Raw genomic sequence first — 25009 nt, 5'->3', positions numbered from 1 at the left:
AATTACTCCTCATTTTTGTACATGTTTTATTTGTATTATGTCTTCATTACAAGAAAGGTAACTTTAAAAATGCAAATCTGCTGCATAAAGTACACCTTTGACAGTACAAGCAATCATGCAACCCACTTTCACTGTAAATTCATCCAGTAGTTCCAGTAAGAGGATGCAGTTACTTTACAGCAATGTCAAACAAGCTTTTATTTAGCTGTCAGTATACCAAAGAAACTCCACAATATTTTAGTTAACCTAACAGAAATACAATAGCACTTTTACAGACTTTTTTGCAGATTACAGATAAATGGCTTACTAAAGGTGCGAGCAATATGAATCAAATAATCCCTGACATTTTCCTGTATTTTTGGTTTCCCACCCCACCACACCTTCCCAAGTTTTGGCAATGCCAGTACAAGACAACAGATGATGATCTGAATTTTGCATTTGAAATACTTCCAGAGTGAAATTTAGAGATGACATGAGATGTTCTGGCTCATAACCAACTTTACATATGGACTTTAATAGCTATAGCACAAGTGCTGTTAATATGGATCGTTACTGGATTGCACATTTAACTACACAATACAATAATCATTCTCAGCTCACAAAACTGGGAAGTCAGTTACAAAATCATAACATTCCCAGCAGAAGACAAGACTCTCTCAAAAAATGGTGTCTGCTTCCCAATAATGGGTTGACAGACTCCACAACATTCAGCTGTATCTTCAATGAATTTTTCTCCTTGCAACAGTGTTCTGGGCATGTGTGAAAAGGTTATTTTAACTTGTAGCTTGAGTAATTCCAGCTCTGTTAGAGCTGCATGTTACAGAGAACAGGTTTCAGGCACTAAAGCCCAAGAACAAGCTAAGTGACACTGCAAAAATTAATACTGTTAATAAAAAGAAAATAATAATCAATGGGAAACTTGTGTGCAATAACCCTACTGTCAGTCTGCTGGACAGTGACTGGGGTGGGTGGGGAGCTCCCTGCTGGCCAGGCACTGCCCCGTTTCCCATGGAATGTGTGTGACCATGAAACAAAACCAGAGCTGCTGCTCACCTTGCTGCTTTTAACCCATGAAGAGCAAACACCCAAGAAAACAAAATACAGTTCTCAGTGGGGTTAGCATACAGACCACTTTCTGTTGAATGTACTTTCAGAACTAAGATTTCATCTAGGGTAACATGCCACGTGCACAAATTCCAGATACCTCTCAGGAAGCAGCTCTGCTTTGACCAGCAAATCATGGCTGTGGGATGCACGTGAGCAAGGCTGGGTACACACCTTACACACCATTACTGCATTTCTGGTGAAAAAAATGCTGCCTCTTCCTTTTTCAGAAAAGAGTCAATTGTCTTGCAGATTTCCAGAAAAACATCCTCCTGTGTTCCTTCTGCATCAACCTGGGAAGCACAAAAAAACCAGTTTTGATTAAGTTACAAAGAATTATCTCAGAATCCAAACACTGCAACAAAAAACTGGTCTAATATAAAATGAAAGTTGTTCTGCTTCATGGTAGAAGTATTCTAATGTAGAGGAGCAGCTTAATAAACCAGATTACTCATTTTGTTTCCACAGATTTCTGTAAGAAGGTTCTGCAGGCTGGATTGTCTGTAGCAAAGTACATCAGTCAAGTGAGGGAGCTTTAAGTACTCATGTTTTAAAGTGTAGTTACACCTTTGATGCAGAACAGTTGCCAAGGGCTCTTTGCCCATCACTCCAGCCTGGCGAGGTCCTTCTGAAGGGCTGCACAGCACTCTGGGTTTTGGCCACTCCACAGTAATTTAGCAAATCAGTGTATTCCAGTGCATTTGTATTTGGAAACTTGGTGAACTGGTTCTGGTTTTATGACATCCTTTGCCCCTATCTTTTATAAGGGCACTGCTTTTGTGGTATAAGAACTCGACTTTCTTTGAAAATTTTTTTTCTTGAACACCCCAAAGATTCGGTTTTCTGACCAAGCTACTTCTCATTACTGTACTTCACAAAAACAAGATGAATTTACACTCCTGTGCTGAAGATGAGAGAGCTGCATTTCAGCAGAGAGGAATGGCACTTGCAGCCAGTAATACTTGTCTGTGTTCCCTGGAAAACATGAGGCAGAACTGAGCTGTTCTCAGCAAGGAGTTCCATGTCCATCCCATGCTGTGCCACCTGAGGAAGGAGAGCTGTCTTCAGCCCTCACAGCAGTGACAGAAACAGCTTTCACACTGGCTGTGTACTCCATGCAGATGCTTCTGCTGATTATTCCTTTCCTCAAATGCCTTCTGAGATATTTGGTCTTTACACAAAAGCAAGATTCTTCTCTGCTTCTCCATACTTAGTCTTTCATGCATGCATGACATGAAGTTTGCACAAGATTAAATGGACCCATGACAACTTTGTGAAAGGATCTTTTCCTGAACTGCTGCATTTTCATCTCCAAGTTGCTGACTAAAAAGCCAGACAATTGTAGTGTTTGAAGGGGATATCCTTGCCTATAATATTTTCTGCCATCTCTGCATGAGAATGAAGGGAGTTTCATGTTCAAATAAATGTATTTTTAAGTAGGCCAAGAAATTCTGCTCAGATATGATGTTGTCTTGCAGCCAGCTCCTGTACAGCTGACTGCAGTCCTTGTACATCTAAGTCCCTTGGTGCTGAGTCTTGAGTGGGAGTCAGCAGCTGCTCCTTGCAGAGCTGAAGCAGGGACTGCAGGCACTCCCCAGAGCTTGGCTTTCACTCTTGGTGGTGCCTGCAGATGCTGAGAAGTTCAGTCCCCATTGTATCCTGTGGGAAGTGCTGGCACATCTCACCAGCCTGTTCCACAGCCAGAGCTCCAGCACTGGTGCCCAGGCAGGCCAGCCTTCAGGAGGCCTGCCTGGCTGGGCCTGTCCCCTCAGGCCCACTGCAGCAGTGTGTGACAGTGTGAGCTGAGCTGTGCTCAGCACCCTGGCCACCTCCCTCGGTCCCCTCACTGCCCTTCATGGTGCTGTTTGCTGCTGCTGCTGCAGCAGCATTATTTTGTAGACCTGAGGCAGAGGCAGGCACGTGCTGATGCCTCAGAAAGGGCAGCTCTCCCACAAGGGCTGCACATCTTTCAGAAGTGTTTAGAAGTGGGGGGGACTTACTAGCAGCAAAGAGAAAACGGGGGTGATGAACCATTCTGAACCAAATGTCTGTCTTCTCCAGTTAAAACAAAACCAGCAACTTCCATCTCAGCTCCTATAAAACACCTTGTTTGGCCTATCTCAACTGCCAAGACAACTATTTTCATATGGCTCTCCAACAGGAAATGTACTGCATGCAGGGTGAAGGCCAGAGCCATTTCAAAGCTCTTATCTTAATATGTATTATTATTATCATCTTTTTACTTCATAAATACTTCTGCCCTGTCTAACTGATCTAATCTTATCAGCACAGCTGATTGCCACTGGTTTTTTGGTGACCTCTTTAGAACTGGGACTGCTACTCAGGTCTAGATCTAGGGAGTTGTGATGAAGAATTAGTTCTTTAAGCATGGAAACACCACCCTTTATGATGGGATGGAATGCTGACTTCATAACAGCAGCAATAAAATATGGATGGGCCTGACTAATGACAGCCCCAGTGCTTCCCATGCTGGCCTCCTAAATAACAAAGGCCCAATTCATAAAACTAACTTAACATTGTGGCACAAAACTAACTTAATGTGCCAATAATTCACATCTAGTACTACAGTAATTCAACAACACTCTCAGTGGCTCCAGAGAAAAAACTGTGTATTTCTCTTCCTCAGATTCTAACAAATCTCATAAATTAGGCCTGTTTTCAAGGCTATTTAAGGCTGACTTCTCATAAAACAAGATTCTTATACAGTTTTCCACAGTTTTGAAATCCAGCTATTGCTTTTGGTAACTTCAAATACAGAGAAATTTAATGAGCTCATATGAAAAACTACTGGAGTAACCATCCCTATAGTACAATATTGCTCCTTTTGTCATTAAAACCAACCAATTAAGTTTTCTGTCAACAAATCTACCTTTGTTGTAGGTTTTGAAATTTAGAGCTCTAACATATACTGCCACTGAGAAGAACCTAACTCTCTGTAGAGAGGATGGCTGAGGACAGACTCCGGAATGAACTCAGTAGTTAGAAGCCTCTTACTGAAGGTCAGTCAAGCTCAACTGTGTTGTCACTATGTCTTTGTCACTAGAGTGTGTTAGAAAATCTTCTGAGACTGTGCAGCACCTGGTTCTCACAGCAATGGATTGAAACACACTGCCCCAGACCTATTCATATTAGACATGCATTTTCTGCTGTTTTATCCATGATCCCCTGCTAATGCTTCTGATGGATCTTTCTAGATCAGTTTCTCATCTAATGGGCCACAAAGCACCAAGGGGGGAATAGAGAATCACTTGTTCCTTTGTTCCCCACATCCTTATCTATCAGGGTTAATGGATCTCTGAGAACCTTTCAAAAGATGGAAATAAACCACGTAACTGCTCTCGCTATTGCCATTGATTACCCCTCCTGGAAAGGGGGAGGTCACCCCTCCCTGCACGCACTCAGAATGGCATCAGCAAGGGAAGGCTCACAGTGGAAAACGGGGAGAAGGTGGATGGTCACATATTCTTTCATAATGTTTATGGAAAATGTGACTGCAAGTGATTTTAGAAAGAAATAGTAGAACAGCACTGAGAAAATAAATAATGAAAGGAAATAAGAACAGAAAAAAACCTAACTCCTGTTGGATTTTCTAGGCTAAGCTTTCATAGCATGTGGTCTGAAAGAGTCAAAGTTTTTGGGCACCCTTAATCCTCTGCTCTGCCCTGCTTGGCTTATTTGTTATACTTATGCCCTTTTCCTCAGACTTTGAATAGGAAACTTGTATGTAAGACACCTACCAGGTGTCTTATGTTAGCTAGGTAGCATCCAGGCTGTCTTTCTTGACTACCAAGGCATTGCTCTTCTCTTTTACTTACTACCCTCCTACATACTGTCACTTCAAAAAAGCTTTAAAGGATGAGTCAGATATTAAAAACAATCTTTTTTCTCCCTCCTTTTCTTCTCAGTTGAGAGAGAGCCATATATTCAAAGGGATTTACATTTAGCCATGTCAAAACACAAGTAGGTGTCTACTAAGTTTTCAGATGCACTTTTCTGTCCAGGTGCCTTGGAACTCACTGAGAAATAGATTTAAAACCATCAGTGTCTACCTGCTTACTGCTACTATAATGCATTTTGTTTCATTTCATATTATGTCATTTATCTGAAGCACCTGATCCCCACAGGATCAGGCAGCTTGCAGGCAGTGTTTTAGAAAGCAGTGCTTTCAGCCCTTGCATCTCCAGTACAAGGTCTTTAATGAAAAGCAGCTACTTGCAGCTCCTTAGGTGGGTGTTCTGGAACTGACTACAAGAGAAATTATGGGATATTAAATCTCCAAAACATGAATTTAAAAAAAAATGAAAAATTTCTAACTTGTTAGTCTCAACTACTTTACCTTCCAGAACACAATTTAGAACCTGAATGCCTCAGTAGAAAAGTGAGGACACTGTTGCCTTTGCCCTTCATTCTTCAGTCAGTTTATCAGAATGCAGATGAGAATTTATTTTAAGGGGTCTTCAAATCAACATTGGTAAATTAAGTGGTGACTTTGTCTGAAATGGATAGGAAACACACACAGTTCTCTCAGGAAACAGAGTTACAGAGGCAGCAGCATCTCCATGGCAGCACTAACATCTTCAGCCAGCTTTGGTCAGTGTTGGAGAGTGATAAACCCACTTAGGAATGAACAAATCCCCAGCACTGAAAATACGTGATGTTTTAATTAAAATGGGAAAGAAAAATATTAAAAACATGTTAGACTGCCTCTAGGTAAAGTCTCAATCTTCTGTGTGCATGATATTACAAATAAAAAAAACAAAAAAACCAAAGACTATTTTAGCCTAGCCTGCACAAAAAAAAAAAAAAAATAGGCAGTCAGAAGTTATATTTGATATATTTGATCAGAAGTTATTATTGTCAGTTTTTCTGCTTTCCACCTGAATTTCCTTTCATCATTCAGAGAACACCCAGTGGCTGCTAATGTGAATGCTTGGCTGGGTGTAAAATCTGTTTCTATAAATAAGAAACTAACACCGTGCCCGGGGAATTGCAAACTTCCCCTTGACTCTCTGCTTTCTTCAGCACATGTAGCTTAAATGTATTCACCACAAAAATAGTTTTAAAAGACATTTCCCACAATAATGTTTATAAAGCAGATTTTACAGAGCTTTCATACTCAATGGTTCCACCTGGAAGATGGATATATGGTAAACACCACATTCACCAGAAGCAAGTTCAGACAATGTACAGACACTGTAAGTAAAAGTAGTGTAGACACAGCAAAGCACAGGTATTTTCTAACATACAAACACACAATGTCAGTTTCCCCAAAACTAATGGTACAAGTACAAATCACATTTCCAGCTGTGACCCACAGATTTGGCAGGTTCCTTGAGGAGCTAATGAGCGACCAGCTTTCAAGAAAGGACTGCATATTTTGCCATTATGTAGGGGACAGAGCAGGAACCTGCAGCAGAAGCATTAAGGAAGGGCAAAGAAAGTCCATGTCAAGTGAAATGAGGCAGAACATGACTGCAAAATCTGTGTGAAAGTATTAAGTGCAGTTTCACTCTCTTTGGGGCTGTCATTTCCCTGATGCTTCAAAAAGGGAAACACCGTGGTAGGCACAGCTCCCTGGAATAGGATAGTGAGACAGAGAGCTCTGTTTTCCTTGGCATTGTGCTGTGTTGGTGTATTGTGTATTATACTGAATTCTTAGCACATCCTTGCAATTTTGGCAAGATAGCTTCTCAAAAAAAACAAATAAACCACATAATCCTTTGTAAGCCTAAAGATGAAAAGTAAGCATGAACTTTTTTCTGACACTTAGGCTTTGTCTTATGTGCACTTGGTGTTGGGGTAAGGAAAGGCCACAAATCAGAACTCTTCCTTTGAGTATCATTTTTCTCAGCATTGTGTCATTTACCCTGTCCTCAGGTCGGGATACTGGTGCATAAATTAGCTGCACATTCCTCTTTTGGGAACTTTGCAAAGGAGAAAAGTTTGGGGCAGATGATTTACATGTTTGCTACAGCCCCTAGAAAAAATAGATCCCATAATATTTCCAGAAACTGTTATTGGATTCTTACTCTTTTAGGACAAGACAGAGCAGTAGGACTAGATCTTTCTGTAGGTGAACTAAGGGACAGTTTGCCATGACACAGCAGAGAAATAAACCCAAAATCCTATGTAAATGAGTCTACAGATGTGCCAGCTAAGTGCACTTTTTCTTGCTTCTCTTCAAGTATTGATTATAGAATAAAAAGAATGCTTAAAATATCACATCCTGAGCAGGTGCAAACTGAGGCAATTCATTGAAATTAATATAACTATGTTATTTATTCCAGCAAAAAGATCTCTCTTGTATGAAGGCTTGTTTTATTTCAGGATATACACTGTCAGTTTTGAAAATTTTACTAAAGGGCTTTGGATTAACATAATCTTTCATCCTAATTCTGAAAGCCCTTATATAGTAAATCCTAATACTCAAAGAAAAGCTTTCTAGAATTTATTTTAAATAAGAGATTCTACACAGACAAGTTATTGATTCAGGATATGTTCTCTGACTAAGGATAAATCTGGGGTTTTATTCTTTCAAACTGTACTGTGGAACTCAGAAATTTGCGAAAGTTGCAAACAAACCAGGGAATTGTAAAATGAGAACAACTGAAAAGTGTGGGAACAGTTCATAAATGACGACATGTCACTGTTTTCCAAATACTGCTCATATAATTGAAGGAAAAAGCAATAATTTAATTTAAAAGGTCAAGTATTTACCTTGCATAACTGTGTCCTGCTTTCATAGTATGCAATCAGAGGGTTTGATGCTTGGTAGTAGCTTTCAATCCTGTCCTCAGTGGTTTCAGTGTTCTCAGAGCTCTGACTGCTCATGGTTTCTGCAGAGCAGTCCAGGCAGAGCACGAGCTTTGGTTCCCCAATCTAGAGACAAAGGAAAACAATAAACATTCAAAGCACGGGCCCAGCAAAAGAGATTTTGTTTGGATAACACCAAAACAATCACCAAGGAATTTGTGAGCAAATAGTATTTGTCTATGGGGAAATGATGCTTATTAACAACCACCCCTCACTGTGGCAGCACTAAGGGATATCAGCACTGAGGAGCAAAGCTGTGCTTGCCTGGGCTCTACACAGAGAGTGAAAGAGATGGGATCTGACAAATTCTGGCTACTTGGACTCAAGAGTGTCAGTTCACTATTTGCTTGATGCAAACAGTAAGTACTTATGCAATACTTGACTCAGTTATATTTGTAGCCTTTTCTTTGTTCAATGTGTGAAAAGGGAGTGGTAAACTTAGCTTAGTATTTCAAGATGCAGTAGCAGGAAATGTTCACATAAAAGTGTACCCACTTGAGATGGAAATGAGTAACAACAGGCCCAGGGACACCATCAAATATTCACAGGAATACATCCTGTGAATTACTTTATGTCATACAGTATTTTATGTCCTTGTTTGCAGTGTACCCACACCATTCCTCCCCATGCTGCAAAGGAAGGATGTGATAAATTTCTCTGCATTTTCAAATTGGCAAGTAATTTCCAAATTCTGTGGGAAGCTGGTCATTTAATGCTGTTTGGCTAGTGCCAAACTAGTCATGAGGGAGAGTCTGTCCTTTAATAAAAATAAATACAGATTTATTTATTTTGATTCTTGGGCCTGGAAAAGGTCATAAATAAACATCTCTTTCTACATTTGATCATAGATATTGCAGTATATAATGGGAAAAAAAGAAATGGCAAGAAGGAGGAAAATGTTCTTTATGGTATTTCAGGAGAGAGCCAAAAGTTCTAAACACAAATCCTCATCATTCTTTCCCTGAAACACTGAAAAATATGTATGTAATTTAGCATAAATCTTGGAATGCACTGTCATGCACCCTGCTCAGGCACAGTACTCTCTGACACAAGATTTTGTATGAGCAAAACCTGCTGGGCTGAGTCCAAAGCCATAAATTCCACTGTCTCAAGCAAAATAAAGGTGTTACAGGATCAGTGGGGAAAAGTTTATTTTTCCATGCAGTTATGTATTTAATCCTTCAATGACACACTTAGTCTTTTTCTCATTCCTTCCCTTTCCAGCAGGGATCTGGAAAACACTTTTTTAGGAAAAAGTGAGAGGTTTTGGAAAAAGATTACTTCACACTAGTGACAATTACAAAATCATATTTTTACCATGGCTATAGTAAAGGAAGTCTAAATGACTGATATATGGAAATTGTCATTGTTATCTTTGTTGACAGCCCTCAAAGGAAGAAATATTCTAAAGTAAATATTTCATGTCAGGTCTTCTGCATTTGACTGAGGATGTCTGGATTGTGTTGACCTTTCTACTACCCTTAATGACTTTCTAGGAGAAGCTGAAGCCAAGGGATTATGTCAGACAGTTCAATGACAGGCTTTTATCTACCCATTTTTTCCACACAGAAAACATTAATGCAATTAGCAGTACTGAGTTTGGGGATTTAAAAAGCCAACAAGGCAGTTTTAGTATGGCAAGAGACATAGAGAATTAAAAAAAAAAAAAGATGTGGGCTTAATCAATGATTTAAACAAATGCCCTTTTTGTAAAACTGGATTAGGATGGTGAGAAGTTATTTCCTCCTAGTTTCACATGAGGAATTCCATGGTCTGTTCCAAATTGTAATAGAATAAATGGGAAATAATTCCTTTTATCAGTTATATCATCACCTTACAATGAGGATATGAAGGACTCTACTGACTGATAGGATCAGATAATAGCTTTGTGCTTGATACACTCAGTCTGATTTGCTTTTGAAAAATGTACATGGTTTTCTTAGAAGTTTCAGTATTGCTATCTGGAATTCAAACCATTACAGAAATATCTTCCTTCCAAACTAAAACCGACAAAAAGTGAAACTAATGCCCTTATCAGGCATTTCAGCAATTTTTGCTACTGTTTTTAAAATGATTTTTTTATGATTTTCCCAACTCAATTTAGCTTAAATAATACATAACAAACAAGTCTAATGTTTTGGGTCTTTACTCTGTCTCACTGGGTACTTCCATCCTGGTGCTGTGGAATATATAATCTAAAAATGTTTTTTCACCTTGTAGAAATACTGAGGAGGGAACAGAGTTTTGTGCTTCTGTAGAATTATGGCTGGGTAAATACAATTGCATCAAAGAAGGGAATTGGGTAAAACTGGCTGGAGAATCAGCTGTTTCTGCATAGCTCATTCTGTTTATGAGTCAAGCTCTGAAACATGAGCATTATTCTTGATGTCTTCTAAAGAGTCTTTGTTAACAATTATAAAGTTTTCACATATCATGTAAATATGTAGCATTATTCATCTGTACTTTGCTGCCATTAATTAGTAAGGCCTGATGTGCACCTCTTTTCATTCAGTTATAATTTAAGAACTTCTCATCGCCCTTTGGAAAGAACTGCAAAGCATTATCTCATAAACGACTCATTGAGAAAAACTTCACAGTTTTACTGAGCAGCTCACAGTCAGCCTGTGCAAAGTGGATACAAGGCACAACGGGGGGACTTAGCACCTTCAAAACAGTCACTTGGAGTCTTTGTCTTTTACTCCAAATGCCAAATGTAGTCCAGGACTACGGGATCTTTTGCTGCTTTCAGGGAACTTAAGGAGCTCTGCTTCAGCACGGGATGCATTAGGACTTACTTGCCTGCAATATCTCAGTGCAGGACACCCCAGTCTCTAAATCCCACTTCATAATATAGAGGAGTGTCCACAGGACACCAACATGTATGCCTGCCAGAGAAACAGCACTACTGAAATAGTTCCTCCTTAGACACAAAATGAGAGAAATCTCCAGCATCTTTTTAATAGTCTAAAGCATTTTATTAAAGGGACTAGTAAGTCAACATTTCTGTGAATGGCTTCTATAGCAAAACCCATTGCTCATTATTTTGTCTGGCTTCTGATGCCAAAATCTTGCTAGGCATTTATGGTAATCAACTAAATAAATAAAGCAGCTAAAGGCTCTGCAAGAAAACAGGGGATTCATTAAAGTTTTATTACCTTATAAACTTGTTTAGGACATTTTTGGAGTGTAATATGATGTAACATATACTAACTATTATCCCTAATTCACCACTTCTTTTCTCCCAAACCCTGGCAGATTCATTCATAGGCTTAGGCAGAGTATTTCCTGCAGGCTGAGAAATGCACGGCTGAGGCTTCTCACGAGGTCTCAGCACATACTGGGGAAATCGAGAGCTCTCGGAGCTGCCACGCAGGCACTTGCAGAACGCTCTTTTTATGGCTGTGCCACCTGTTACTCACCACAAAAATTAAATCTGGGTTTGGCTGCTGCAAGTGACAGCAAGCTTTAGCAGAGCTGGCTTACTGGTAATAAATATTAACTGTGAAGATACATACTTTTGTGATCCTGCATCAGATTTTCATGAGAAGTACAGCACTACCCACTAGAACCAGAAAACTGGTTCTAAAATGATGTTTTCCCCTAAATGTTAATTGTTTCTGGTTTACATTAAATTTAGATAAAATCAGACTCTACTTCTCCTTGTATTCTAGATTCCTTGTAGGTAAGGTCAACAGCTAGATTTGCTGCACTGATGGGGTGCCAAAATTTCAGTGATCAGCAGCACAGCTCGAGGAGATTGGCTTTTCACATGTCCCTGCTGCAATCAGCTGAAGAGAGGGACTGAAGCAGCACCAGAATTGCAGGAGTTACAGCAGCATTACAGTTGTATGGTCACCTTGCTCTCAAACTCTTCTGCATCCTTCAGCTCTTGGGGATACCCATCAATCAGGAATCCTTTTGTGTCCCCTAGCTTGGAAATCATGGCTTCCTTCAGTAGCTCCAGAACAATACCCTGTATAGGAAAGAGAGGGAATTATTTGGTTAATTAAAAGGAAAGATTGATACCTTTTGTTTGTTGCACTGACTTTAGTCCCACACCCTTGAAAACAGCTCTGTGAATGCAGGTGTTTTTCTTGTCCTGCAGGTAGCAGGGCACCCTGCTTCTTATTCTCTCAGGACTGGCTGTGCCACACAAATCTGATGCTGCAATCCACCCAAGATTTCCCAAAATGCCCTCCAGATAGGTCAGAATATTTCATAGTTTCAAAATGAATGTTAATACCTGTGAAACTCTAGAGTCCTGCTGCAGCATTTTCCAATCTGATTGCATTTTGCTATGTCACTGGTGTAATTATATTACATGGAAAGTGACCCCATCTGACCAAACACACTGAAGAGCAAAGCAATCAAAATCAAGCCTGAGCACAGCTTTTAGTTTCCCCTGAGCAACATTTCCCAGTATCTTTCATTAACAAACACATCCTCTGACCTAGCTGCAGTTGCTGAAGACCCACCAAGAGCTGGGACTGTGGACCTGCCATGTAAAAGCCAGGTCCAGCTGAGAACAACACCCTCTGCCTTCACAATCTCCATTAAGCTGCAGTCCAACTACTCTGGGATGTCAGCCAGCTCTGCAGGGAACTGCTGCAGGTACTGTAATTTAAAATAGCTGCCAAGAGGACCAGCTCTGAATCTGAAATGTAACACTATAAAAAGGACATAAAGTTTCTGTTTCCTGTACTTGCACTTACATTTTGCAATGCATCTGTCTCACTGTATTTCATGTCTGATTTATTGCCTATGTGAAACATAAAGAAATACTGGCACTGAAAAGGGAAACAAGTGCCACAGCTTTGGCAAAGAGGAAATGTCTCCCTGAGGTTACAGATTAATTTTACTGAAATGGGAACCATCAGCTCCAGTATCTATTTCAGTGGTTTAGACAATATACCTACCACTGCCTTTGTTTAACCATTAGAACCCCAAATAAAACCATGACTCACGCCAGGCACAGGTTCACCACATTCCACAATGTCTTTGATCAATTTACTTCTCTCTGATAATGACAATAATTCATTTTGGAGAAGGTCACTAGTGGACAGGTGAGTAAATCCGTATTTCTTGGCTAACTGTTCACATTGGCTACCTTTGCCAGAGCCAGGCCCACCTATGTGAGGGAAAAAATAAGTAGAATTAGAAAAGAGCAAAGATCTTCCAATTCTCAAACTGTACCCACTAAGGAAATGGGAGGAAATTGATGACACTGACTGTTTTGCAATTTTTAAATTTTTTTTTGGTAGTGAAATTGTCTACAGTAGAACAAGTCATATACATATATATCCCTTCTGATACAACTACAGTGCTGAGTCAAATGTTTTGAAGTTGAAGGAGTCACAATAGTGTGAAATCTCCAACAGAGGAGAACTTGTTCCTAAAACACCATTAGCATGTTAAGGAAAAACATGAAACAGCCTGTGGAAAAGGGTCTTTCACTCTGCACTCGTTCAGTTTGACAGCTGCAACAAATCGTAGCAAGTAATGCTCACTGCAGCCCCGTGAGGGGAATAACAACGTGCGCCCACCTGCACCTGCCCACAGCAGCTGTGGGAGACAGCGCCAGGAGGGGAAGGGCACTGACCCGGGAACGCTGGGGGTGTCCTCCTGGCAGGAATGGCTCCTCCAGCCTCCTGCTTCCCTCGGCCAGCCAGCAGCCCCCAGCTCAGAGCCCAGAGCTCTGCCTGTGCCGCTCTGCAGGCGCAGGCGCTGCCTGGCCCAGTTCCTCCATGCCGGCGGCCGCTTCTCCCTCCGCTCCAAGGCCGCAGCACGGAAAGCCATGGCATGAAAAGCCGTGGCATGGAAGGCCTCTCTCTTCAGGCTCCTGCTGAGGCATTGCAGCCACCCCTGCCTGGCTGGAGAGAGGGACAGCCCATGGAACCTTCTGGAAGCCGCTTGCCAGGTGTCCCAGCGCGGCGCTGTCAGCGCCGCTGGCACAGCTGAGGTGAGGCCCTGAGGCGCCATGGCGGTGCCAGGGCATGGCGGGCGGGAAGGCCAATTCCTGCTGGGAGTTTGTGGAGAAAACTCTCTGCGTGTAGCAGCAATTCTGCAGCCTTTGATGGATCTGTTCAAAACATCTACTGCAGTAGGAGGTAATTACAGCCTTGGAGGGAGACAATGCTCAAACTCTTTTCAGTAGGGTTTTTTCAGCAGGTGACCTGTGTTATTTATCAACTGCTGGGACTTGCAGGTAGGGCTACACAGTTACATGTATTTAGGATGCTAGAAAATATGTGGCTTTCCTGTTTCTTTATCCTTCCACAAACAAATACAGGAATAACATGCTCACAATAGAACAAATTTAGCACTGTCTCTTGCCTCGCTTGAACTTTCTTCTAACTTTTGCTTTCAATGTAAGAAATAATTGCTCTGAGCATATAATTTTCAGAGAAATTACAGTACTGTAGCTGAGACTAAAAACTGGGTCACAAAAGGACTAGCATCAAAGGAAGGGGTTTGCGTTCTGTGATGTGCAGTCTTTTACTTCAGCTTCACAAGGAGAATAACCAGCCTGTGGTGTGAGAATCACACCTGTGCTATAATTTTCTACAACTATCTTTGTTGCAGGCTTATCTTCTAGCCAATGTGGGTTGCACCCTGTTTTTCTGTTGCCATAATATGAAGAACATCCTTGTTTTCTAAAAACACTAGTTGAAAGAAAACAAGGAAAAAATAGGAGTTGCTATAAAGGAACAGATGTAACAAAATTACAGGCAAATTACTAGTAATGAATCCCTTAAATATTAGAGTGGCAATTAAAAGTACTTCTGGCCTGTTTTGGGTTTTTTTTGGATCAGTAAGTTTGTTTACACATTTTGTCTCCTGGCCTTGAATATGCTAACAGTGCAGTAATTTAATCCCATTTATTTGGTGTATATATGCAGTATTAAAAAACCCCAGCTATAAAGATTATTGTATTCTTTTTCTTATATAACTGTTTCTCTTCTGAATGCAGAGCCCAATGAGAAGTTTCATAATTTCTACTCATACACAAAATTACTAAATCTCTTATTAGAAATAACAAGACAAGGACATTTTTTGGTTTTTAGCAGGTAAATATTCAAAAAATTTGATGTGCTTCTAATACCTTTGTGTGTTAGTATTTTAAAAGAGAACACTGTCAGAATGGCACAATATGCAGGGCATACACCATACTGAGTGTTGCTCCAAAACATTGATTAAAATGGCCATTTTTTATAGAAGAGCTCAAACAAAGCAGAGATTAACATGCTGAGCTCTTTAAAGAGTAAAAACATATTTGATTAAGTTATGTGCTAAAATTGGTAGTTTTTATGGCCACTGGTATTAATTTAGATTCATCTCATGAGTAGCAGAGCATCCCACTGCTTGACAAATGCATGCAACCCACTTTATCAAGTCTTGTGCTTTCTTATCCATGAAAGAGACCACAGTTCTTGCTTGGCATGATCTGAGAAGAGACTGAATTCCCCAGGAAGTTCAGCATTGAGGGCTGAGCACAACTTGGCCTTTACACCAGTATTAATTTACATCTCTGAAATGAAAGTATTACCTTGTCTTCCCTCTGAAGTTCCTTAATGTGACTGGAATAGAGCTATTCAGGTGAGAAAAGATGTGAAAGTGCATTTTCTTACTAATTAGGTGTTGCCTTCTTGCTCAGATTACATACTTAAAACACTGCTACATAAGCAGCTTTAACAGCAAATTAATCCTGCAGCCATGAAGCTCACAGTGAATTTGTAGTGTTACAAAAGTTGTACCAGTTCTTTTAGTGGATATTCTTCTTAAATCTATTCATTTTTCTAAAGAAAAAAAATAATGTGAAGAAAGTTTATCTGGGATAACAGCTGCATGACATGGCTAGCAAAAGAAACATGACAAAGGCTAGCAAAAAGATTTTTTCAGTTAAGACTTCACTGCAACTTGTTACAGTGTTTTTCATATGGAAAACATTTGAGGCATTGAAAAAGGCAATCGAGTTTTCCCAATGGCTCAATTGTTAGTAGAAAAATATATCCCCACTTTTGTTGTGAAGGCGTAAGATTCTTTGTGAACACTGTTATTTTTTCTCTATGCTGTCATCTTGTGATCTGCCTACGTATACTTGGGGGGAAAAAAGTGTAGGTTCATGATAACTTGTTATTCAGATTAATCATGTTGTCTTCTGATTTCTATATATGTTATGCAGAGAAGAAGCTAAAGCCTAGAAAACAGCCAGAGGAATTAGGAGTGTGATGTGACCCGTAGGACAATATAGAACTACCAGCAGTTCTTCAATATTAGCATGCTTTTGTATTTTCCTAGTACTGCTCAGCGCAGTGGACCTTGCTTTAAAGCTCATTTGGTAACTTAATAAAAATCCAAAGATTGCAGGTAAAGAAATTAAGAACATTGTATTAATCAGTGAGGTTATTCTTGGAAACAGAACTCTTTGAGTGTCCCTTTGTGCTTTTTGATACAAATGGTAAGCAAGAATATGGAACCAGAGTACTAACACAGAAATTAAATGCAGTTCTCTATATTGCTTTTCTGCAGACAAGGCCAGATTAAAAGGTCTATGCAATCCCTTAGAGCAATATTCCCTTCCATTATGTTGATTCATTGGCCTGTGAGAGGGGATCTTCTGGTAAATAACTTTCTGGCAGCACTGCTGACTTAGGTGGTTACTTTTTAAATTATTGACTGCAGAAATGCTTCACAGAGAGTCCTTCAAGGAGAGAAAAAGAGTGTCTCTGTGAGTGTGGTAACAACCAATTGCCCAAGCAGCACTTCTGGGTGTTCAGCGGCAGTCAGCCCTGGATCAAAGGTCTCAGCTCTCCTCCCTCCTGCCCAAATGTCCCCCAGAGTGGGAAGGCCAAGGAGCCTGGGCATGTGACTGAAATGAACAGCTCTGACCTAGAGCACAGCATCACCAGCAGAGAATTAACGATGACAGAGGGAGCTGGGACTGCTGCTGTGAGTGAGCGGGGCCAGGAACACACAATATGAGCAATGCATGGACCAGCTTTGCAGCCAGAAACACTGCTAGAGCAAAAGTGTCATACAGGCAGACTGAGATGCCTCTATTTTAAATCTTACAAGTTTATTATATACCATAATATCATGAGCATTTATATAAAAAGTCAGAAGTAGGATTTACAAGACAGTCCCACTATTTATTTTAAAATGTTTCAATTTCAAGACCTTGTTATCATAATGAGCATCATCCCTGTATCAGGGAGAAGTGCCTACAGGGGAAATCTAGCTGCACAAGGGAGCCTCAGAAGTCTGAATTGAAACCAAAATAACCCCAGTCAGTCTATCCCTAAATTCAAGCAAAAATTTTGGACGACTTGATCAGTTTGGCAGTTTTACCAATGCTACTTGGATTTTATAGACAAGTAAAAATAAGCCTTAACTTCAGAATATGGTACTTGAAGACTTCTCAGTAGCACTTCATCTGCTGTTCACAAATTATTTTAGTCCAAGTGAAACCATACAGGAACTGTACTATTACTTAACAACAACAACAAAAAGCCCTCAACACTTTCTTTGTATTTCTTTTTTCTGAGAAATTATTTTCATTAGAAAACAATGTGTTGTACGTGTTGCCAGAGTGATGCAATATCCTGGGACATCAGTGAGTTTTCATCGTTAATGAAAATGTGAAGTTTATTTCACGGGAAGTCAGGGAAGTCAGCCTTGCACAGCATCCACAGTTAGCTTGGACTGACTGGGGGTTTAATTATCAGTATTGCTCATTCTGTGCTTTTCTGATTGCAGAAGGAGCTGCAATACAGGTGTTGTAGCATAATTTACATTGGAAGGCACCCCATCTGGTTAAACCTTATAGTCAAAGCAGGCCCAAATTAATGATAAATTGAATTAGGTTATGTCATTTAAGGTCTGACATACCTGAACAAATAAAGAGTTTGAGTTTTGTGGTATATTTACTTGCTGAATTTTGGTGTGTGTGCAAGCTCCTGTCTACAGCTGATAATGTCTACTTCTAGGTGTGAGTGGTGAGAATATCTTCAGTGTCAGCTAAAAAGCTGGTCTTTCTTGCAGTGAGTTTAAGCAATTACCAGCTTTAGATCATCAGCAAGAATATAACAAAGATTCAGTAGAGGAGACCGGTTACATTAGCTAAGCTTTAAACACCTCATTTACAAGTCAGCAGGGAGTTTGTTTCTGATCCAAAGCGCAGAAAGAGTCCTGAAAGCTCCGGTTTTACTTTCAGCCTCAGCCGAAGCCAACTGTTTTGTGAAGCTCCTGCAGAGGCCAGGGAGGGGGAGTGCTCCCAGAAACCGTGCTATGTATGACACTTCTGCGGATGCAATATGGATTATTGCCGTAGTTAAGAATTAGAAGATCGTTCATCATTCATTGTGGTTAAAATTGATGACATAGGGGTTTTTTGTTTGGTTTTTTTGTTGTTCGTCTTTTAATGACTGGCAATAATTACTTAAGTTTTGAGTATTTATTAGAGCATCATCCAATTTTATCTTTGTACTGCTTTATATTTTTTTCTCTTGAATTTTACTTTGCTGGCCAAATTTATCTTTGTTTTCCCTCTTTTATTATCCTGCTGTTTTCTCTTATGTTTTTTACTTGCTGGTATTCTCTCTCTGCTTTACAATATGGATAGAACATTGACATTGTTGCTTAATTAATCCAACTTGACTGTTATTCCAATTAATTCCTACATTAGCTCTACTTTTGCTAATTAGATGATTTCTTTTTCTTTCCCTTTTTGGAAAATTTTCAAGGGTAATTAGTGGGAGAGGGAACTGCCTGTTTCTTTCCCTTTGTCATAAACAGTATCTCTGTTTGTCAGGTATGGCAGATGGTGCATTCATTTTGATTTGTTTGTAAACTTCTTCAAATGTACACGTTTAAAATTCTAGCTTCAAAATACCTTTATAAGTATCTTATTATTTCCTCATGAAATAATACACACCTATGTAATGAGTCAACATCCTTAATGACACCTGAGCCCATTCCAGTATCCTACAGCACCTTGCTCTGACCCAGCTTCTCTGCTCCCTCTCTAGTCAGGGCATCATGGGCTGAACATCTCTAGCACTGCTCACTGCAACAGAGCACTTTAACCACTGACATTTGGGGCATTTTTAACTTTTCCCCATCCCCAACAGTTTTGATCTGCTCCTGTGAGACTTCTTCACATTTTTCTTTCACTGTTGTACCATTCACAATGATCAGATTTCAGCTCTTGACTGACATTTCCTGCCTGCACAAACATGTGCCTGTGGGTAGTGTGTACAAAGCTAAAGCTGGAGTGGCTGTGGATCAACAGGTGATCCCCGCAGATTTACCTGCTTGAAAAGGACCCAAGGCAAAAGAGCTTGTGGCCATTCCAGCTTAGTTGTTGCAAGAATTCTGTCTCTGGGAATGCCATTTACTTTCACTACCTAAGTGGAGTAAGTCAAGATTTTGCAGACAAATGAGCAACCATAGGGCTCTCATTTTGTTCAAAAAACCCCAACAAACCCACAGAAAACCTCTCACTCTTCTCATAAGACTTTAAGAAGTCCAAGGAGTCCAAGGATGGGGGTGGAGATGGATGTATTTTGGGAAAAAGCATAAATCATTCTAGTTAATTTTTTGAAAATTAACCCACATTTGGACCTCAGTAAAACTTTTCATAATAACCCTTTTGACAAAGAAAACTGAGTTTTGATTAAGGCACAATTTATCTCTGCTCCCAGAAAGTATTTACTAGAAAATCAGAGCAGGAATAACTAGGAAAAAGATGTGGTTTCAATTTTAAGCTGCAAGATGGCTACTGGATGGCTACTTATAAAAAATTATAAATGAAAATTTAAAGTCACTCCCTGTAAAATAAAAATATTCCCAGAGGCAAATGAAAAATATGCTTTGCCATGGACAATTTCAGAGCAAAATTCATGGAGTGCGTTCTCATTTTTTTTCTTAAAAATCTGTTTGTAGAAACCAAATTATTTTTTTTCAGTAAGATACACGACACAGAATTAAAATTTTTCACTGTAGTGACTAGCAGGAAGGTGTACTTCAGTAAGCATAGATTACAGCTTGCTTAAAGGACTGAAAATTAGGTTTTATGCACCCTTCGCTTAAGAAAAAGTCTCCAGTGAATTCTTCAGTAACCTCATTTTACTTTTTCAAACACGTAAAATTCAGTTGCAATAAATTGAATCAACTTGCATTTGGTATAAGAGAGCGTGAGATAAAATTGCAACATGAAAACACTCTTTTAATAGGATCTTTTAGGTTGCAAGGAAGTTCTTGCAATCATTTATTCAAACAACTGTGTTACACTGTGATCAGCTACAGCAGGTTGATCTGAACTCTGTCAGGTTGGGGTTTGAATATCTGTAAGCATGGAGGCTCTACAGTTTCTGGGCAACTTGTTCCAGTGTTTGACTACCCTCATAGTAAAAAAGTGGTTTCTGTGTCCAGGTGAAATTTAATGCATTTTAAGTTGTCCCATTTTCTCTTGTCCTGTCACTGGGCACTACTGAGAAGATTCAGGCTCCTTCATCTTGATTCCTTCCCATCAGGTAATTATTTACACTTAATGGTAAAATCCTCTGGAGCCTTCTCTTCTCCAGGGTGGATAGTCCCAGTTCTCTCAGCTTCTCCTCGCTTCTCCTCAAATGACAGATGCTCCTATTCCTCAAACATCTTTGTGGTCCCGCACCACACTCACTCCAGTAAATCATTATCTTTCTTGTGCTGGGAGCCCAGACTGGACACAGTGCTCCAGATGCATCCACAGCAGTGCTGAATAGGGAGGAAGGATCATCTCCCTCAACCTGCAGGTATTGGAATGTTTTTTGATGCTTCTTGAGTCCTGGTTCTGAATGAAACTTCCATTCACTTATTATTAATTTTGGAAGTTTTGTAATTTTTTTCCCCAGGAAAAACAATGCACAAATTGATATAGTTTTATGTAAAACCCCCCATGTTCTGGTATCTGTCCTTAGGTCCTTGGAAATGTGTGTTCCTGCTCTGGATTGTAAAGGAGTTCTAAAAACTGCTCAATACAAAAGCAATTATTCTTTCCAAGTAATTAGTACCAAGCTTTAAAATCAATCTTCTGGTTATAATTTGTTTTAAAAGACTGCTCCAAGTTTATGCTAATTATATTACTCACATTCATGTGATAAAAGGCATTAACATGGTGCTTTTACTCTGTGAATTTCCAAAAGGAATATAAAAGTAAACCCTGAACCTGCAGAGCTTCAGTGCTAAGCATCATACCTGGTGAGCAGCCTGTTGGCTTTTAACATGATGCTGAACACATGCAGAATTGAAAACTGTATTTAACAGAAGTCGTCTCATAAATAAGGAAGGGAGGAGACCTGATATTTTTCAACCAAATCTTAAACTTCTGAGTTACAATCCAATTTAGTAAAATTTTAATTAGTGCTGGTGAGGCAGCTTTGGTGTGGGAAGTCACACAATTCAATTGTAACTGCAAAAGACTAAGGTTATTTTGAACATGTTCACAATCAAAAGAGCTGCCTGCTCTGAGCTTCACACAACTGTTGATAGTATGGTTAGACCCAAGTTAATTACATATTATTAAATCCTAAGTGCCTTTCAAAAGACTAAACCAACATTGGAGAATAAATATTCTCAGCCAATCTATTTTGCTAAATAAATAAATAAATAACATAATCAAAGCTAAATAACATGGGAATATTCAAGAGCAGCAGTTAAATTAGGAATCCTACTTACCGAAAACAAAAATGATGTTTGATTTCCTTAGATCTTCTGAAAAGTCTAAAATGAAAATAAAAATTCTTTAGTGGCAAGAGCTACTAATATTAATGCCAGCTACTTACCACACCAAATTGTCTAACACTCATGCAAGGGGATCTGATTTTACTAGATTTACTTTTTGCTATAAAAATAGATATGCTTTCTCCATTCCAAAAGGAGCTATTATCCACAAGCCTATTAATCTCTCAGTTTCATAGTTGTCATTGCAGATATGATAAAGACATTTTACCTGAAAATAGACCTTGCAATACACATCAGTTCTTTAAAAAAAGAAAGGAAAGAAGAGAGAGCAGATTCATCTTGATGTAATAATGTGATGCAATGCCTCCTCAGCCACTGCACTTTCTACTCAGCATATTATTATATTATAATTGCTAAAGAATCTTGTCCACCTCCCATTTACATTTTATACACTCTGAAATGAAGTTCTAAATTCCTCTGAGCCCCAAATTCAGCCAAATAATAACCATCTTAGCTGAAATCCAGGCAATACACTCACCAAAACTACGGTGTGTATTACAGCTTTGTCTTTAACTGAAAGTGTATCTTTTGAAAAAGCAATTCCTTCTGGTCTGAGTCCCAGCCATTGCACTGATTATACAGTACAGAAGGTGATCTTGCACCATGTGAGCCTGCTGAAATTTTATTGTCTTTGAGTTAATCACTTACAAGACACATGTAATTTTGTTAATCACATTCAAGACACCTCATACAATTTTTTGGGGTTTATTTTGTGGTGTGTAGATCTCTTATTACAAAAATCATTAGCCATGAAAAGTCTTGCTTTATCCTTTCATTCCTCTTGGACTCTCCTTTCCAAGGAGACTTTCATAACTGCCAATTTCTGAAAACACCCATGAGATTTGATGCTGATTAACAGTAGTATTTTCTAATAATTTTTGATCCAGCCAAAAGAGTATAGAAACGTGTTTTACAAACATAAAATTTCATTTGAAAGAATTCACATGATAAAAATCCCTTTAGGCATAAAGTTCACAATATAAATCACCTGAATTAACTTTACTTTCTAATTAACTATTTAAATAATGGGAAATCAAAGGTTTCAAAATTAAATGGCAATTGACACTGAAAAAGAAACTCACCTCCTGTGCTCTCATAACCAGAAAAACTTGACTGATCCTCCTCCTGTTAATTAAGCAATTAACAAATTGAAATGGATATTCTGCATAGTTTGCATTTCTTCTTATATCTGCTTATCTGTATATCTTAATATGTATCTCTCTGAGCTCTCAGTTTTAGTCTATGTTAGATATGGTTTACAGTGTCACAGAAATGCTGTTAGTGCTGCTGCAGTTGCTGGAACATGAGCACAGAGAACCCAAGATATCTTGAGATGATTCCCTATCCCATATAACGAGTGGAGTTCCTTAGGGTTGGGAATGGGGACTGGTGTTGTTTAACATCTTTGTTGGTGACAGGGACAGTGGCACCAAGTGCACCCTCAGCAAGTTTGCCAATGACACCAAGATGTGCTTGAGGGAAGGAATGGCAGCCAGAGGGACCTGGACATGCTTGAGAGGTGGGGCCATGTGATCCTAATGGAGTTCAGGGCCAAGTACAAGGTACTGCTCCTGCATTAGGGCAATGCCAAGCACAGTTAAAGGCTGGGTGGACAATGGATCCAGGGCAGTCCTGGGAAAAAGGACTTGAAATCATTGGTGGATGAGAAGCTCCACGTGATCCATCAATGTGCCTTTGCAGCCCAGAAAGCCAACTGTGTCCAGGGCTGCACCAAAGGCAGCGTGGGCAGCAGACTGAGGGATCAGATTCCACCTCTGTGCCCTGCCCTCGTGAGACCCCACCTGGGCACTGCTCCTGGCCCTGGGGCCCCAGCACAAGGACAGGGACCTGCTGCAGCGAGTCCAGAGCAGCCCACAAAGATGCTCAGAGGGCTGGAACACCTCTCCTAGGAAGACAGGCTGAGAGAGTTGGGCTTGTTCAGCCTGGAGAGGTCTCTGCAGAGACCTTACAGCAGCCTCCCAGGACCTGAAAGGGGCCTGCAAGAGAGCTGGAGAGCGACTATTTCCAAGGAGATAGAGTGACAAGGGGGAATGGCTTTAAACTGAAAGACAGTAGGTTCAGATGAGATCTTGGGAAGAAATTCTTCACTGTGAGGACAGAGAGGAACTGGAACATGTTTCCCAGAGATGTTATAGATGACCATCCCTGGAAGTGTTCAGGGCCAGGCTGGATGGGGCTTTGAGCAACCTGGTCTAGTGCAACATATTCCTGCCTGCTGGGGGTTTGGAGCAAGATGATCTTTAGGGTCCCTTCCAACCCAGGCCATTCTCTTCTGTAATACTGGTTTTGTGAGGAATGGCTCTTCAGTGTCCAAATGCACAATTCCCACATGATATATAAGCAACTAATGTGCATCCTGAATTTCTTCTGAAGTCACTATGGTATGATCAGCTGTTAATAGTGAGAAAGCAATATTGGAGAAGCTTCTAAAAGTGAGCTATAACATAGAGATGGCATTGGTCCTTAATCTCAAATATGTTTACCTTCTGAATGTAACACAAGCTACAAGTTGTTATAAAGGCTGTTGAACTACAAGGAGGGACTACGCCAGGGAAATGGGGGATGTAGCCTGTTTTGTCTCCTGAGATTTAGCCACTTAAAATATTTTTTTTACTGTATATTACAATCAATGAGAAATTACAAATACTGGTCAGCAAGACTGTCAGAATGGGAATTCTTCATTGTTCTGATAAGTGAGAATTATAGATATGCTGGACATAGTCTAGATAATGACGTGTCAATATACCCACACCAACAATGCTTTAGCCTGGTCTGTAAAATATCAATAATAGCATTGACAGTAACACATCCTCATGTGACATTATTACATCATCAGTGCATCATCAGCATGAAACATGTTATGTGAGTCATCTCAGTAGCATATGGCTATTGAGCCATAGCTTCTGGCAGCACAGCTCTCAGAAATAGCCACCTTTAAATGTGTAGAGCTGGAGAAGTAGATGGAGTGACATGAACTGCAAGGTGACTGGAATGGGTAAACTGCTGCCCACTGTAATTTGCAGGGCTCATGCACTACCCTTGCAGGTTTCTCCTTGTACTCCCATCATCACTGAAAATGAAGTACTCTTCATTAGGCTGAAGTACCATTACATTGGTTACACAAATTATTTTCATTTTTGATTCACAGTAATTCTCAGCCTATTACACTGCAGCAGCAGAACTGCCATCTTAAAAAAAGAAAGGTGTCATTTTCAAATGAGAAATTATTCTCTTTCCTACATTTCAAGTGACTACATTAACCCTATGT

General features: G+C 39.8%; 1 protein-coding gene across 2 annotated transcripts in view; it reads right to left on the bottom strand.

The window, feature by feature from the left end:
• Window positions 1-12: 12 nt before the first annotated feature.
• AK5 (adenylate kinase 5) overlaps window positions 13-25009 on the bottom strand; it is a 98369-nt gene continuing 73372 nt past the window's right edge. For both annotated transcript variants that reach the window (XM_030953965.1, XM_030953964.1), the window contains exons 9-14: window positions 22803-22845; window positions 21655-21699; window positions 12903-13066; window positions 11795-11911; window positions 7843-8004; window positions 13-1397 (exon numbers count right to left, since the gene is read on the bottom strand). In XM_030953965.1, coding sequence (XP_030809825.1) covers window positions 1290-1397; window positions 7843-8004; window positions 11795-11911; window positions 12903-13066; window positions 21655-21699; window positions 22803-22845 — 639 coding nt within the window. In that variant the 3' untranslated portion in view covers window positions 13-1289. The remainder of the gene's footprint in view (window positions 1398-7842; window positions 8005-11794; window positions 11912-12902; window positions 13067-21654; window positions 21700-22802; window positions 22846-25009) is intronic.

This window comes from Camarhynchus parvulus, chromosome 8 (genome assembly GCF_901933205.1).
Source record: "Camarhynchus parvulus chromosome 8, STF_HiC, whole genome shotgun sequence".
Lineage (NCBI taxonomy): Eukaryota > Metazoa > Chordata > Aves > Passeriformes > Thraupidae > Camarhynchus > Camarhynchus parvulus.
This window is presented reverse-complemented; position numbering and strand designations above follow the sequence as displayed.